We start from the raw sequence: 16,457 nt of genomic DNA, 5'->3' as shown, positions 1-16,457 counted from the left end.
AGCAAAGTATGTTATGTTCATATGGAAGAATTAATACTGGCATGTTTTTTTTTATTGACGACGTCAGCAGAGTTTGTTATGTTCATATGGCAGAATTATTTTCATTCCATCTCTGGACGTCTCTTAGTTCCGAGCTCCGAGAAAAGAAGCAAAATGCGCATGCGTGTTCGATGACGTATGGCATATTTCCATTCAAGAAATCAGAGCCCAAAGTTGGGCACAAACTAGCTTCAAATCGATGGGGGAAAATATCAAAAGCAATTTTCTCTGTTTTGTCATGTGAAATGTTATTATTTGGTGATATTACGATTTTGAAAAGAGTTTTTGCATGGAGACAATGTTCGAGAATCAATCATGACGTGATAATCATTTTTTTCAGGTGCACTCAAGTCGATCGTCATATGATGTCCTCCATTGAAAATTGAAACGAAATACAAACGTTTCGCCAGGGTGACCAGATTTCTCAAAATGAAATACGGGACAATCTACAAAGATACGCGTAGAAGGCTACACAGTGTTAGACTTGTGAAAAAATATAAAGAATTGGAAGGGAAGGTGAACGAAAGAATGAAGGAGAGAAAAAAAGAAATGAATTGAGAGGAAAGAAAAGAAATGAATTGAGAGGAAAGAAAAAATGAAGGGGGATTAAATGAAGGAAAAATAAAAGAAAGTTAGTATAAAAAAAGGTTTCCGTTAAATCATTGTTAAATATTACGATTAAATAATGTTCTATGGTCATGATATTAATATTGTTCTTGAGAGCAAGATTTATTTCACGTTGATCGCGTCAATTTCCCGCCATTTTCTGGTTTGATTAAAGAACAGTACTGCGCATGCACGATCGATGGCGATGCCATTAATATTCATGATTCATCTGCATGAATTATCTCGGCACGAGCAGACGAGTAAGACTCTAAATATGATCGAAATAAACTTCAAAGTAATGATGAATAGCTATAGGCAGGCATAATTACACAGTCGGTTTCATTTTGGGGGGAAACAAATCAAGTATTGAGTAGTAGTCAAGTTGGACATTACTGATATTTTGATGATTGATTGTTGTGAACCAAACGAATCGGCCGAAGTATTTTTTTTCGATCCACCGATTTTGCAAACTCAGGCTTACAAATAATACTTCTTCCGAGATAGTAAGCGTGTGTTCTGCCAGGTATATGAAAGTAATTTGACATCACAAGCAACTCGAACGAACTTTAATAACGGTAATGTCAAAGCGATCGGGCATTAATTTGGGATGGTGATTGCATCTACTGCATTTTAGTTAAAAAGTTTCCAGACTTTGTTTAAAAGTTACATAAATCGTATTTTACACAGGATAGTAGAGAATTCATTCTGCCAGGCAAAGCAACCTGAACGATTTTTAATAAATGTCCGAACGATCGGACATTAATTTGGGATGATGATTGAGTCTATTCCATTGTAGTATTGTTCCGACATTGTTGGAAAGCTACATAAATCATATTTTATACGGGATAGTAGGGAATTCATTTTGCAAGGTATAGCAACTTGAACGATTTTTAATTAATGTCCGAACGACCGGACATTAATTTGGAATGATTGCGTCTATTCCATTGTAGTATAGTGTAAGTGTTCCGACTTTGTTGGAAAGCTACGTAAATCATATTTTATACAGGATAGTAGAGAATTCATTCTGCCAGGTCTAGCCATCATTTTGAACTATTTTTAATAAATGACTGAACGATCGGGCATTTATTTGGGGGTGATGATTGCGTCTACTCAAATATAGAATAGCTTTCCGACTTTGTTGGAAAGCTATACGTAAATCATATTTTATACATGATAGTATAGAATTAATTCTGCCAGGTCAAGCAATTAGAACCATTTTTAATTAATGACCGAACGATCGGGCATTACTTTGGGATGATCATTGCGTCTACTCCATTAAAGTATAGCTTTCCGACTTTCAAAAGCTACGTAAATGATATTTTATACGTACAGGATAGTATAGAATTCATTCTGCCAGGTACATACCTTGAACATTGGCGGCGGAGCAGAAGATTATCTTTTGTGTTGGGGGGGGGGGCGGCTATTGTTGCGTCCCCCCAAACACAAAAGATAATCCTCTGCTCCGCCACCTATGACCTTGAACATACCTTGTCAGGTAAATACCTTGTAGTAGTAGATAATTCATTCTGCCAGGTATAAGTAGTTTCATATCGCTATAGCAACCTGAACGATTTTCAAGAAATGTCCGACGATCGGGTATCGATTTGGGGGTGATGATTGCGTCTATACTCCTTTCCGACTTTATTGGAAAGTTACGTAAATCATATCTTATGCGGGATAGTAGAGAATTCATTCTGCCAGGTATACGAAAGTACTTTCATATCGCTATAGCAACTGGAACGATTTTCAATAAATGTCTAATAAATCGGGCATTATTTGGGATGATAATTGAGTCTTCCATTTAGTATAGCTTTCCGACTTTGTTGGAAAGTTAGGTGAAATGTTATGAAATTATATTAAATATACACAGTGGACAGTATGTTGCCATTCATTTTAAGTGTGTTGAGATGTATTTAGGGTGGCGGGTGTTCTCAACCGCCGTCGATCGCGCCGAAATTTGGCACGCACAAGCATCACACATTACCCCTACCAGCCATTGACAATATATATATAATTTTGTTGAATCATTATAAAGGAAACATTACTTGCATAATATATATTAACACCCAATTTCACGTAAGATGTTTATGTCAGTTTTGGAATATAATTTATAACTTTGGCAAAGAAAAAGGGTATTTTTTTAATTATGCAATTATATGATTTTATAATTTTTTATGTATATTTATTTTATTTCATCTTTGTATTTCAATGTTTAATTAACAATGGAAATTATTACAGACTATTCAGCGGCTAAAATCAACCCTAATTTAATTACGCAGACCAATTAGAATGAGAATTGAACCCATTCTGGTTTTGTACTACATAAGCATGTTCTCAAGTCTTTACCGGGCTGAGAATATATCAATTTAAATAGAGTAAAATTCACAAAGTAAAATGCTGAAAATTTCATCAAAATTGGATAACAAATAACGAAAATAACGAAGTTATTGAATTTTGAAATTTAGAAATATCCTGTGAAAAGAGTTATATGCACATCGTCATTAATATTCATATTCGAGTCTATCAGTGGACGATTTAATTAAGGAGAGGGTGGGTGGTTTGGTAATAAAATACATGTTAGTTCTATATAGATTTTGAACATGTTCGTTATAAAGCCATGCCTTTACGGAGCTTTCCGGCTTCTATTCACGAGACTATCAATCAAGTTGCGGTGGGGGACAGTAGCGGACCGTGACCCGGAGGAGATAAAGCATTTGGGGGGAGGGGGCACTTCATTGTCTGTGAACAATGCTGTGCCCCCCGTGCTTTGTCTCCTCCGGATCACGGTCCACCACTGGGTGGGGATAACGGACTATCAAAGAATATCTGTCGTCTTTACGTGATGAATGGAATGGCAATACCAAGGGATCGTGCATAATGTTCATTAAAACATGCCTTTGCGGAGCTTACCGGTTTCTATTCACGGGAGTAAGCGAGTTGGGGTGGGGATTACAGATTATCAAAGAATGTCGTCTTCGTGCGTTTAGATGAAAAGATTGACAATGCCAGGGGATTGATAAACGCAGGGGATGAACAATAGCTTGAGATTTGCTCTTTGCAGGGTCAAGTGACCCATATTTTTAGGCCCAAAGCATTTTTAATACTCAATGTATACTAATATTTATCCGTTTCTCCGTATTTAATATTATACATATTTTCATTGTACTGTCACTTAGAAAACAAAGTAAAATGTGTAAGAAAATCGAATTCAGGGTAGATTCCGATAGTTATAACAAACATTATAATTATCTGATATATTTTTATACCATTTTAGATAATACATATACTTTTTATTAAAATTCAGATATATATAGGTAAGCAATGTCGGGGAGTACATATAGCGCCGACAGCGCTAGACATCGGAATATAATCTATGACCACGGAAAGGATGTCGAGGTAAAAATGTGATGACCAAGATAAAAATATAAATGACTACAGAATGAGCTCCGTGGGAGGTTAGCGATGACGGGAAGTAAATAGCGCCGACGGCGGGAAGTACTTCGACATCGGAAAGTAATCTATGACCACGGAAAGGATGTCGAGGTAAGAAATGTGATGACCAAGATAAAAATAATATAAATGACTACAGAATGCGCTCCGTGGGTGGTTAGCGACGTCGGGGAGTATATAGCGTCGACGACGGTAAGTACGCAGACATCGGAATATAATCTATGACCACGGAAAGGATGTCGAGGTAAGAAATGTGATGACCAAGATAAAAATAATATAAATGACTACAGAATGAGCTCCGTGGGAGGTTAGCGATGACGGGAAATAAATAGCGCCGACGGCGGGAAGTACTTCGACATCGGAAAGTAATCTATGACCACGGAAAGGATGTCGAGGTAAGAAATGTGATGACCAAGATAAAAATAATATAAATGACTACAGAATGCGCTCCGTGGGTGGTTAGCGACGTCGGGGAGTAAATAGCGTCGACGACGGTAAGTACGCAGACATCGGAATATAATCTATGACCACGGAAAGGATGTCGAGGTAAGAAATATGATGATCAAGATAAAAATAATATAAATGACTACAGAATGCGCTCCGTGGGTGGTTAGCGATGACGGGGAGTATATAGCGTCGACGACGGTAAGTACGCAGACATCGGAATATAATCTATGACCACGGAAAGGATGTCGAGGTAAGAAATATGATGACCAAGATAAAAATAATATAAATGACTACAGAATGAGCTCCGTGGGAGGTTAGCGATGACGGGAAGTAAATAGCGCCGACGGCGGGAAGTACTTCGACATCGGAAAGTAATCTATGACCACGGAAAGGATGTCGAGGTAAGAAATGTGATGACCAAGATAAAAATAATATAAATGACTACAGAATGCGCTCCGTGGGTGGTTAGCGACGTCGGGGAGTATATAGCGTCGACGACGGTAAGTACGCAGACATCGGAATATAATCTATGACCACGGAAAGGATGTCGAGGTAAAAATGTGATGACCAAGATAAAAATAATATAAATGACTACAGAATGAGCTCCGTGGGAGGTTAGCGATGACGGGAAGTAAATAGCGCCGACGGCGGGAAGTACTTCGACATCGGAAAGTAATCTATGACCACGGAAAGGATGTCGAGGTAAGAAATATGATGACCAAGATAAAAATAATATAAATGACTACAGAATGCGCTCCGTGGGTGGTTAGCGATGACGGGGAGTAAATAGCGTCGACGACGGTAAGTACGCAGACATCGGAATATAATCTATGACCACGGAAAGGATGTCGAGGTAAGAAATATGATGACCAAGATAAAAATAATATAAATGACTACAGAATGAGCTCCGTGGGAGGTTAGCGATGACGGGAAGTAAATAGCGCCGACGGCGGGAAGTACTTCGACATCGGAAAGTAATCTATGACCACGGAAAGGATGTCGAGGTAAGAAATGTGATGACCAAGATAAAAATAATATAAATGACTACAGAATGCGCTCCGTGGGTGGTTAGCGATGACGGGAAATAAATAGCGCCGACGGCGGGAAGTACTTCGACATCGGAAAGTAATCTATGACCACGGAAAGGATGTCGAGGTAAGAAATGTGATGACCAAGATAAAAATAATATAAATGACTACAGAATGCGCTCCGTGGGTGGTTAGCGATGACGGGGAGTATATAGCGTCGACGACGGTAAGTACGCAGACATCGGAATATAATCTATGACCACGGAAAGGATGTCGAGGTAAGAAATATGATGACCAAGATAAAAATAATATAAATGACTACAGAATGAGCTCCGTGGGAGGTTAGCGATGACGGGAAGTAAATAGCGCCGACGGCGGAAGTACTTCGACATCGGAAAGTAATCTATGACCACGGAAAGGATGTCGAGGTAAGAAATGTGATGACCAAGATAAAAATAATATAAATGACTACAGAATGCGCTCCGTGGGTGGTTAGCGATGACGGGAAATAAATAGCGCCGACGGCGGGAAGTACTTCGACATCGGAATTTAATCTATGACCACGGAAAGGATGTCGAGGTAAGAAATATGATGATCAAGATAAAAATAATATAAATGACTACAGAATGCGCTCCGTGGGTGGTTAGCGATGACGGGAAATAAATGGTGCGGACGGTAGCAAGTACTTAAACATCGGAATATAATCTATGACCACAGAAAGGATGTCGAGGTAAGAAATATGATGACCAAGATAAAAATAATGTGACTACAGAATACCCTCCGTGGGTGATAAGTGATGTCGGGGAGTAAAGAGCGCCGACGGCGGTAAGTACTCAGACATCGGAATATAATCTATGTCGCATTTATATGATGAAATCGTTTATTTCATATAAAAATCGCAATTAATGCAATAAAAAGGCATGCCTGTGCAAAAAATAGATATATGCAATCACGTTCGCTTCACGCAACCCGGAAGTTGTTAGCAGTCTTATCGATCCGTCATTGTTATTTGCGACGAAGCGAGACGCTCCAATTAGCGAGTCGGCAAGATAAAAGGATGTAACGGGAAGGGATATCACCCAAAATGAATGGGAAAAGGGGGGTCGTCGGGTTGCGTCGGCTCTCGTCGCTCCCCGTCTGGAATCAGACCCGGATCTTGATATTCCGTCGCGACGAGTAGCGACGCATAAGGGATTTTTGATGACGTGCCTAAGTAAGTAACTAGCTAGCACCCAGTTGGTAGCTCACTTAATAAGGGATTGCAAGCTACCAGCAGTAGATACTAGGTGAAAAATTGTGATTTCTCTGCATGGCAATTACAAGCTCATTAAGCTTGCCGCTTGCTAGCTCATAGCTGTACCTTGAAATTTCTGTAAAAATTTTCGGTTAAACTTCAAAGAAAGGTCAACTGTATTGCATTGAACTCACCGACATGACGGACGTGCCTCTGGGCTGGTTTGGTAAGAACTGAATGTGTTCAGTGGCATTGACACGGATGTATCTCTCATCCTGCACGATGTACCAACGGATGGTGGGATACGGGAAGCCGTTGACAACACAGGACATGTTGACAAGGTTACCTGGCCAGGACAAGACACGAGAGGGCGTCTCGCTACGGTCGATGAAAGGAATAGCTTGTGGAAAAAAGTGGGAGAGGATTACAGGGTTAATTTTCACAATCGATGTCTTGCCATCACTACATACATCGTTGTTAAAGGGGAATCCAGCCTTGGCCATAAACTGGTGTGTTGGGAAGGAGAAAAATAAATTAAACAGAATGGTGAAAGTTTGAAAGAAATCGGTCAAGCAATAAGAAAGTTATTGCTGTTTTAAAATTGAGATCACTAATACTATGTAGATTTCAAATTGGCAACTGGGTAAGTAAATTATGACAAGGGGCAAGGACAACTTTCCCATAGGCCATGTACTTTATTATCAGGGATTTGTGGTTTTCTCCTAAGTACCCATTCCCCTGGGGCAGTAATCTAAATATAACCCAGATAGTATATTGTTTTATGTCCTCATGAAAGAAAAATATAATTTTAAATAAAACTTTTTGGAAAAATGACAATTTAGCCATAATATGTATTGGAGTACATGGAAGAGTAGTCCTTGCCTTACATCACTATGACATCCCATAATTGGCCAATTTGAAGTCTCCATGGGTATAGTGATTACCAATATTTTAACTTTTAAAAATTCTTAACTTTCTTGTTGTTTGTCCAATATTGTTCAAATTTTCAGCTATAAACTTGTCTGATTTTTCTTTTCCTTATAAAAGCAAGTTTTTATTTGGGTTGGATTCCCCTTTAATGATAATTATGTAAATAACGAAGTTCTTGTATAGCGCACACTAGCGTACCTACGGGGGGTGGGGGGCAGGGGTAGCAGTCTGCCCCCCCCCCCCCCCGATGAGCCACAATTAACCCATGCAAAGGACGCATCCCTGCCCCCGCTGACGAGCTTGGATATTATTACCCCGGCTTTAGCCCCGCAGCCTTTTACAGCGCGGTGGCATTTCAAAGGAATAAATTCCTGCCAGGTACCCATTCACCTCACCTGGGTTGAGTGCAGCACAATGTGGATGAATTTCTTGCTGAAGGAAATTTCACCATGGCTGGGATTCGAACCCACGACCCTCTGTTTCAAAGTTAGAAGACTAATCCACTGGGCCACAACGCTCCACATGTCATCATCATTGACTATACTATAGTGGTTTTCAGGGTAAGGCTATTTCATCTTCACTGTCCTTACTTTTCCACCTTTATCTTGATCACTATATAATACAGATTTCTATATTTTCTCTGCTGTACATGTAGATTCCCCACAATAGTGGAATGACTAACATCAACCCTGGATTTAATACTATATCCTATCCTAGCCCCAAACCTAACATTAAATGTTATTGCAACCCTTCCCCTAACCCTACATCTTAGACGAAACAAGGCCCGGAGCGATCAAAGAAGGAGCAAATGTGTGTTCACTGTTCAAATGTTTTATTCATTCATTCATCAGTGACTCTCGTCTTTCAACTGAGGGAAATGGGTTTGATTCCTAGCCATGGCTTGGTTTCCTTTAGCAAGAAATTTACCCACATTGTGCTGCACTCCACCCAGGTGAGGTGAAAGGGTATCTGTAGGAAGAAATTCCTTAAGTGCCTAGGTAGCGGAGCAAAAGCTGGGGTATACATAATAGCAGAGCGATAGCTCAGTCTGTAGGGCGGGGGGTTCATATTCTGGTGACCCGGGTTCGATTCCCACTAGGTGCGCTAGTGCCCTTTGGTAAGGCATTAATCCTCAGTACCAGGTCCTTCGGAGGGGACTTTAAGCCATCGGTCCTCTGGTTGCTTGCTTACAAGCATTCATGCTTTCTTAGCAATCAGGTAAAAAATCACCACATCCATCCATCCAGTTTTCAGAACTGAAGTTGCAACCCTGGATAAATATATTGTTATTATTATCATAATTTATTATTATTAATACCATTATTAATATCATTATTCATTTGTTTCATATTTCTTTAAAGGGCAGCCTCCTCAGTTCTTAAACACTGTTTTACTTGTGGGTACTGTTATCTTTTTACAGATAATTATGTTTGAACTTTGACCTTTGACACTCACATTCAACAGAGAGGTAATGGGTTACATGAGCATCACCGGCATCACTCTCCACAAAGCAAGTCCACCCTCCCGAGTGATCATAGTTGGATGGTGAGAGAGAAAGGGTCAGCGTCCTTCCTTCATCCTTTCTTGTAACGGATACTCTGCTATCAAGATTCTGGTGGAGACAGACAAAGGGGGAGGAAAGAGAAGATGGTGCCAAGTTATCGGAACAGCTTATGTGTTACTTAGAATGTTTATTGAATGAAGTGATCATCGACATTATTGTTATTGCGAACATCAATTCATGCTATTGTCATACAAATTGGCATCATACAATGATTCCCTTCAGTTTCTTCTTCATCATCTTCATCATCACAAAAACCATTAACATAATCATCATCATCATCACTATCATCATCACCACTACCACCATCATCACCACCACCAAGACAACCATCATAATCATGATAATCATCAACATCATCATCATCATACTCATCGTCATAATCAATACCACTACCACCACCACCACCATCAACATCACCACTACCAACACCACTCCAATATCCATCGCAATGTCCGACACCATCACCACTATTTATCATCATCATTGTGAGCTTACCCAGGTTCCTTCATTGACGATATCGTCTTCGGTGATGCCATACCGCCTCCACGACAGGGTGCCAGTAGCATCGGGCCTCGTGATGATACAATCCATACTGAACAGCTCTCCTTCGATCACAGTCTCATTGTCCTGGGCGTTGAGTGCTGGTGGGATCAGGACCTCTAACCTGTATGCAGGCAATGGGGGGGGGGAGAGACACAGAGACAGACAGACAAACAGAAAGATACAGGCATAGAAAGAGAGGCAGACACACAGTCAGGGAGACAGAGGGAAACAAATGAAAGGGGGAAAAAGAGCATGAGAAATCAAAGAGTCAAATAAAAGTCTTATGCACCATGTTCCCTGCACAATACCTTTGATGTCTTTATGACCTTCAGCACCACTTATGCCATCTACATATATTCCAATGTTCAGTCCAAACATAGTAAATATTGGGTAAATGGGGGGGGGTCCAAGATTAGGGTCTAGAATTAAATACTGAAAAAATGTGTTTTTTTTTGTTTTTTAATCCTGATCTCAAATAATCTTTGACCTTCAGTTGACATTCACATACTTCGTAACTGAACAGTTTCATGATCAAACTTGCTTCCTCATCTGATTGCAATTTGAGCAATTGGTAAAAAAGCAATTTTTTTTCTTTTACACATGGACAAAATTAATGTAAGTCTTCCTCCATCCGGAAATTGATATCAGTGTCATATTGTCAGTCGGAAATTTAACCTTTATCTCAAAATTTGAAAAATTTAAAGGACAGCTGCGAAAAAGCCGTGTTACAGAATTATCGCAAAAGTGGCAACCACATATTGTTTGAAAGTGGTTTTGTTATTCCTCTATTAAAGAAGTGTCACTCTGCTATCCTCAATATCATTAGATCTTTGAGAAACAGAATCCCACAGGCCAGGGACAATATGCAATGTATGCTTACCTCACAGGATCAGTTATTTCTGTGGTAGTTGTGGAATTGATGGCATCATTTGAGGCAGTACACACATAGGTCTGATCATCTGCTGACTCCAGGTTGTGAATGGTAAAGAACTCGCCATCATCAACAAGCTCATACTTCCCCTCGACAGGAGTGATGGCCTGTCCCGACTGGTCCGTCCAGGTGTACGTGGGGTCGGGGTTTCCGGAAGCTGCACATTGGATGGTCACGGAGGAACCCTCTACACCCTGGACGTCCTCGGGTTGGACGGTCCATTCAGGCGGAACTGCAACAGAGAAGATAAGAAGTGGTAAGAAAGGGATCAATAGAAGCATGATATTTAGGCTTTCATGATAACCTGAATATGTTCCAGTCTCTGTTAAGATCATTATTTTCATCATAATCATTACAAAATTCAATAGCATCATTATCACGATTATAATCACAATCATCAGTCATTATCATCATCATCTCATCATCATTGCAATCAACATCATCATTATCAGTATCACTAACATCGTAATGGCAATACTCCTCCTCCTCTTCACCATCATCATTCTCGACCACCACCACCACCAGAATAATCATCATCAAAATTATCACATATTGATTTACTTCGTGATTATAGTATACGGTACTAACCTTGTACGAGGACTGCAATAGTCAAGGTATCAGTGGATCCTATTGAATCAACCGTTGCGAAACACTCGTAGGAACCGGCATCTTCGGCAATGACATCCCGTACTTCTAGAATAGCAATCTCAGCATGCTCAAAACCTGGTTTCTCTGGTTCTACGATCATCTGAGTACTAAATGTGTACCTGTCCTCAGCTGAAATGACAAATTATTACAGTATGCATGTAATGGGATCTTAGATATGAGCATTTGGCAAAAGGCATTGATGCAAATGGACAATGGGAAATCAGTATGGGAATGGAGTATTGTATTGGACAATAGGAAATCACTATGGGGAAATGAGTGCTAGATAATGGGAAATCAGTATAGGCAGTGGGTAATGGGAAATGGACAATGGGAAATCAGGATGGGTATTGGGTATTTGGTAATGGATAATGGAATATCAGCAGTTGGATATTGAGTAATGGGAAAACCATATTGGGTATTGAAGATTGGAAAATCAGTAAGAACATTGGGTAATGGACAATGTGAAATCAATACAGGCATTCTGTAATGGAAAACAGGGTTTCAGTATTGGGTAAAGGACAATGGGAAATCAGGAAAGGCATTGGGTAATTCATAGTGGACAATGAGATATCAGTTTTGCATATTGAGTAATTGAAAATGGGAAATCAGTATTGGGTATTAGGTATAGGACAATGAGAATCAGTGTAGGCATTCAGTATTTTGAAAAGGACAGTGGGAAATCAGTATAGGCAGTGGGTATTTGGTAATGGACAATGGGAAATCAGTATTGGGTACTGGGTATTGAACACTGATCCATCAGCATGGCCACTGGGTAGTGGGAAATGAACTTATGTGAAATCAATATGGGCATTTGGTAATGGAAAATGGGAAATTAGTATTTGGTATGGATTGGGTAATGGTAAATTGGAAATCAATATGGGCATTGGGTAGTAATGGACAAGGGGAAATCAGTATTGGGTATTTCGTAAAGGACAATGGGAAATCAGTATAGGCATTGGACATTGGTAAATCAGTAAAGGCATTCGGAAATGGGTAAAGGACGAAGGGAAATCAATGTAAACATTGGTAATAGGAAATGGACAATGGGAAATCAGTACTTGGTATTGGGTAATGAATAGACAATGGGAAATCAGTACTGGGAATTGGATCTGCATATCTGAGAAATTATTGATAAGGGGATTAAACTTTTGAAATCATTTTTTTTATTGATTACTTACATGGTGTTTGTATTCCCTTAAATCAAGAACATTCTTAATGACCTTTAAATGCTTAAAGATAAAACACAACTTCAAGTGCCTGGACAACATATCTACTTCAGCAAAAGATGAAATCAACAATTGGTGACAAAATTGGACTTACTGTTTGTTTGGTCGATGAACTGGCCATTGAGTTTCCAGTACACACTGGGAAAAGGATTGGAATTGATTGTACATTCAACGCGACCGTTTTGATTAATGAGTAAACGCTGACTGGATTCTGCTTCCATGACTGGGAAGGTTATCGGAACTGGATGGAAAAACAAAGACCAACAGGAAAGCATAAGTTTAAGAATGAGCAGGGGAGTGTTTCATGAAGCATCATGTCAGTGATTTTTTAAAATAAATTTGCCGTGAGCCAATCAGAAGCAAAGATTTTGGTAGCTTATAACGGTAGTCAGCAATGACCAATTGCTATTCTTTTCATAAAATGCTACCCTGATTACGGTTGACATTCTATACAGATACATGTATAATATGGAGCAGAGTTGCTCCTTTATGCTAACACACATATCAAGGGTGTAGGCTGGGGGTGCAGGTAAAATCCCGCTGAGGCAGAGGAGTTCCGACACTGGCAAGCAAAAACAAAATTTGCACCCCTTCTTCTGCTTTCAACGGCTGATTTTCCAAGCTTTGGTTCCACTTCCCGAAGATTTTGCACCCCCAAACCACTTCAGAACCACCTCCCCAGGATGTGCAACCTCCCCACGCTCAAACCAGCCTACGCCCTTGAATATGTCATGTTAAAGCTCTAGCGGTCTCCACTAGCAGAAGATTCAAGCCAGTCAATATTTTTCAACTCACAATACACAGGAAACTTCCATTGCCTGCAATCTACTCCATTCACCTGAAACAATTTATGTATCAACATTGTGATTGACATATCCGGTGCAACTAAAAATATTATAATTCATTCGGCCCCAAAAACCAACATATCATACAGCATAAATACGAAAATACAATGTCTGCGGCTTGAATTCTGGTAAAAGTAAATTGCCACTTGGTCTACATCAGCTTCATGTAAGACCTACTAATACTCATCTCACAAAGTACTTATTCCAGTTCCTTACCATTTCATATCCAACTCTCATGAAGCCCACGTACCACTGTATAAATTTTCAGTTACGATATACCTACATGTACTTGGTCTAAAATCAAGTTCGTTTGGGACCACCTAGTCTATAAAATTTCAGAATCAAATTTGTATTTGATATATAAAAATTATGTGGCCTAATTTGGCCTTTACTCCAAAATAAAGGCATTCAATCATCCAAATTTCTAATTCAAACATCAAATAAAAAGAAAATTTTCATTCATATTTTCAGAAAATCAGCAAAATGCAATTCGTTTCAAAATCAGACTGTGCACCAGTCTTAAGTGCGGTGACCTTTAGACTAAATGTAAGGATTAGACACAGTCTGTATCATACCAAGTGTAATGTAGATCAAACGGCAATTCAACAAATTGATAATAAGACAGTAAAGAGAACAGCATGTTGTTTACATCGTCACTCTAACATCCAGTTGTTCAAATTGTTCTAACTTGTTCAAATCCTTTAAGAACTTGTTCAAACCTTTAAAGAACTTGTTTCAGGGTTTGAACACTGAAAACGGAAGTTCTTACCGTGACAGTTCTAAACAACATGCTTTAAATTTTCAAAAGCATTTAACAGTAAACATTACATCATTAAAAAACATCAAAGGAAGGATATGCTCTAACATCTTATATTTATGGGTAGAATTCATGAAAAAAATGTTGAAGTTAAAAGGCCATGGATCGGTCAATCTTGGCTCCAACTATCGCTTGAGGTCTTACTTGATACGATGATCCGTCTACTTTCCTCATCGGAATTCACTGAACAAGTATAGATGCCATCTTCAGTAATCTCCACATTGGAGAAGGTCAACCGAGTAATGTACAAGAATTCTCCATTGACAGGCTCGATGGACTCGGTAGTATACACACGTTCATTTCCACCTGAAAATTAGAAGAGAGATTTGTCTATTTTCAGCCGCCTGTGGCATAAAACCCTTTTTGGAATCGGCATATCAATATTATCATCATCATCATTACCATTATCATTATCAATGTTACTATTACTTATTATTATTACTATTGCTAATATTATTACTACTATTATTACTAAGTATCATCATTACTAATATTATTACTATTATCATTATTATTCAATGCTGGGAGCCGGGCCGGGCTGAAAGTCCGAGTTGGGGGGATTTCCCCTAGGCCAAGCCGGTCTGGGTCAAGAGCGAAAACAACAAAGATCGGAAGCTGTTATGTATTTTTATTTGTGTAAGTACTATAATCGAGGGCAGCTCAAGAAACATAAGCTAGCAAAAGTAGATGGATACATCATGATTATTGAAGTGCATTGGGCTTATGTCTAACTTAATCGATCCTTATCCTGAATTTCAGCCAAATCGAGCATCAGAAGTGGTCGTATTTTGGCTTCAATCTTGAAATCTTAAGATATCGTCAAAAGAATGTATGGAATCGCTAACTTCAGTCCATATCAAATAGTGTAAACGGCGGACTGAGCTTTTTGCCCCTACATGTAAGTCTTGAGAATTTGAACGATGAAATCAAAATAGCAAAGCGATTTTCCAAACTGGCTACCTGAACCGGTGTCCAGTAAACTGGTTTTTAGGTCTCAGTCTACATCCATGAGAGCACAAATCTGATACTTGCAATTTTGCTTTTTTTCAACATTAAAATGGTACACTTCTCATAAGAAATATATTCTTTCGTTATTCACTTTCTTTTTTGTTATATTCCTATTATGTTGTGCAATGCAAGATAAGTCTTGTATCGTGCACTGTAGTCTGATTTTCTGTCATTTTCTTTTCTTTCTTCTCTTTCTCTCCTTTAGAGACCTCCATCAATTTCAAGCTCCATTGATGATTTTGTGTTTACATGTATTTTTTTTAGCTCATATAGTTTCAAAAACAATTTTGTAAGAATGATAATAAGAATAACCTTGTGCATTTTAATCATTATGTTGTTTGCTTAGAAATTGTTAAGGAATATTGAAAATGATTATATTTGTTAACACTTTTGTTTGGAATAATTTACCGTATTCTATTAAAACATGCCGAACCCTCAATTCTTTCAAACGTTATTACAAATTACATCATTTAAGTTTGTATTCTTAATTTGCTTGTATAACTACGCTATATATTTTGAATGTATGTGTTAATATCTGTTTTCATTAATGTGATCTGTTTTTGTAATATTTATTGATTTTGTCTTATAGATGTTGGGTCAACGCTGAATAAGGCTATCTGCTCTTTTTTGTTGGCCCCTCTTTCTCAAATATGTTCTATGTATGTTGTGACAATGTTTCATTTATATACCTTATGCATGTTGAGAGTGTAAATAAATCTAAATAGTTATAGGAAAGTGAAAATACAATCAAATCAAATCAAATATTTACCGCCTGCCGATGTCTGGATGACCTGACCATCCTCGTTCATCCACGTCGGGTAAACCAGATCCGAAGCATCGCCATTCACGCACTTGTAGGTGAATGATCCGGATCCCCCTACAGCTAAGGATGTATCGTACCCCGGCTCCACAGTAACTTGGGCCTCTGAAACAGAGATTTCAAAAGGGTCATGTTATTGCAGAATATCTGCACACTGAATTTAATACATTACACGGCAGCATAATGAGGACTAACTTTTTTTCAAACTTTCTGCAGATTATGGTTTAATAAAGAAGGAAACGCTTGGAACAAGCTAGCTTACATGAAAAAAGAGAAGATGGAGAATAAGATTGATCAAAGTTTGAGAACAATTAGACTAAC

The 16,457-nt window shown here is 38.8% G+C and overlaps 1 protein-coding gene across 1 annotated transcript in view; it reads right to left on the bottom strand.

Moving 5' to 3' along the window:
- The window catches only part of LOC121419935 (neural cell adhesion molecule 1-like), a 38,753-nt gene extending 22,508 nt beyond the window's left edge, over positions 1–16,245 (bottom strand). Inside the window, exons 1-8 of the mRNA XM_041614418.1 lie at positions 16,086–16,245; positions 14,453–14,614; positions 12,741–12,887; positions 11,361–11,549; positions 10,722–11,004; positions 9,794–9,962; positions 9,190–9,346; positions 6,999–7,204 (exon numbers count right to left, since the gene is read on the bottom strand). Coding sequence (XP_041470352.1) covers positions 6,999–7,204; positions 9,190–9,346; positions 9,794–9,962; positions 10,722–11,004; positions 11,361–11,549; positions 12,741–12,887; positions 14,453–14,614; positions 16,086–16,125 — 1,353 coding nt within the window. The 5' untranslated portion in view covers positions 16,126–16,245. The remainder of the gene's footprint in view (positions 1–6,998; positions 7,205–9,189; positions 9,347–9,793; positions 9,963–10,721; positions 11,005–11,360; positions 11,550–12,740; positions 12,888–14,452; positions 14,615–16,085) is intronic.
- Positions 16,246–16,457: the final 212 nt, after the last annotated feature.

Source organism: Lytechinus variegatus, chromosome 8 (genome assembly GCF_018143015.1).
Source record: "Lytechinus variegatus isolate NC3 chromosome 8, Lvar_3.0, whole genome shotgun sequence".
NCBI lineage: Eukaryota > Metazoa > Echinodermata > Echinoidea > Temnopleuroida > Toxopneustidae > Lytechinus > Lytechinus variegatus.
The sequence above is the reverse complement of the archived record's forward strand: the minus strand, read 5'-3'. Positions and strand labels throughout refer to the sequence as shown.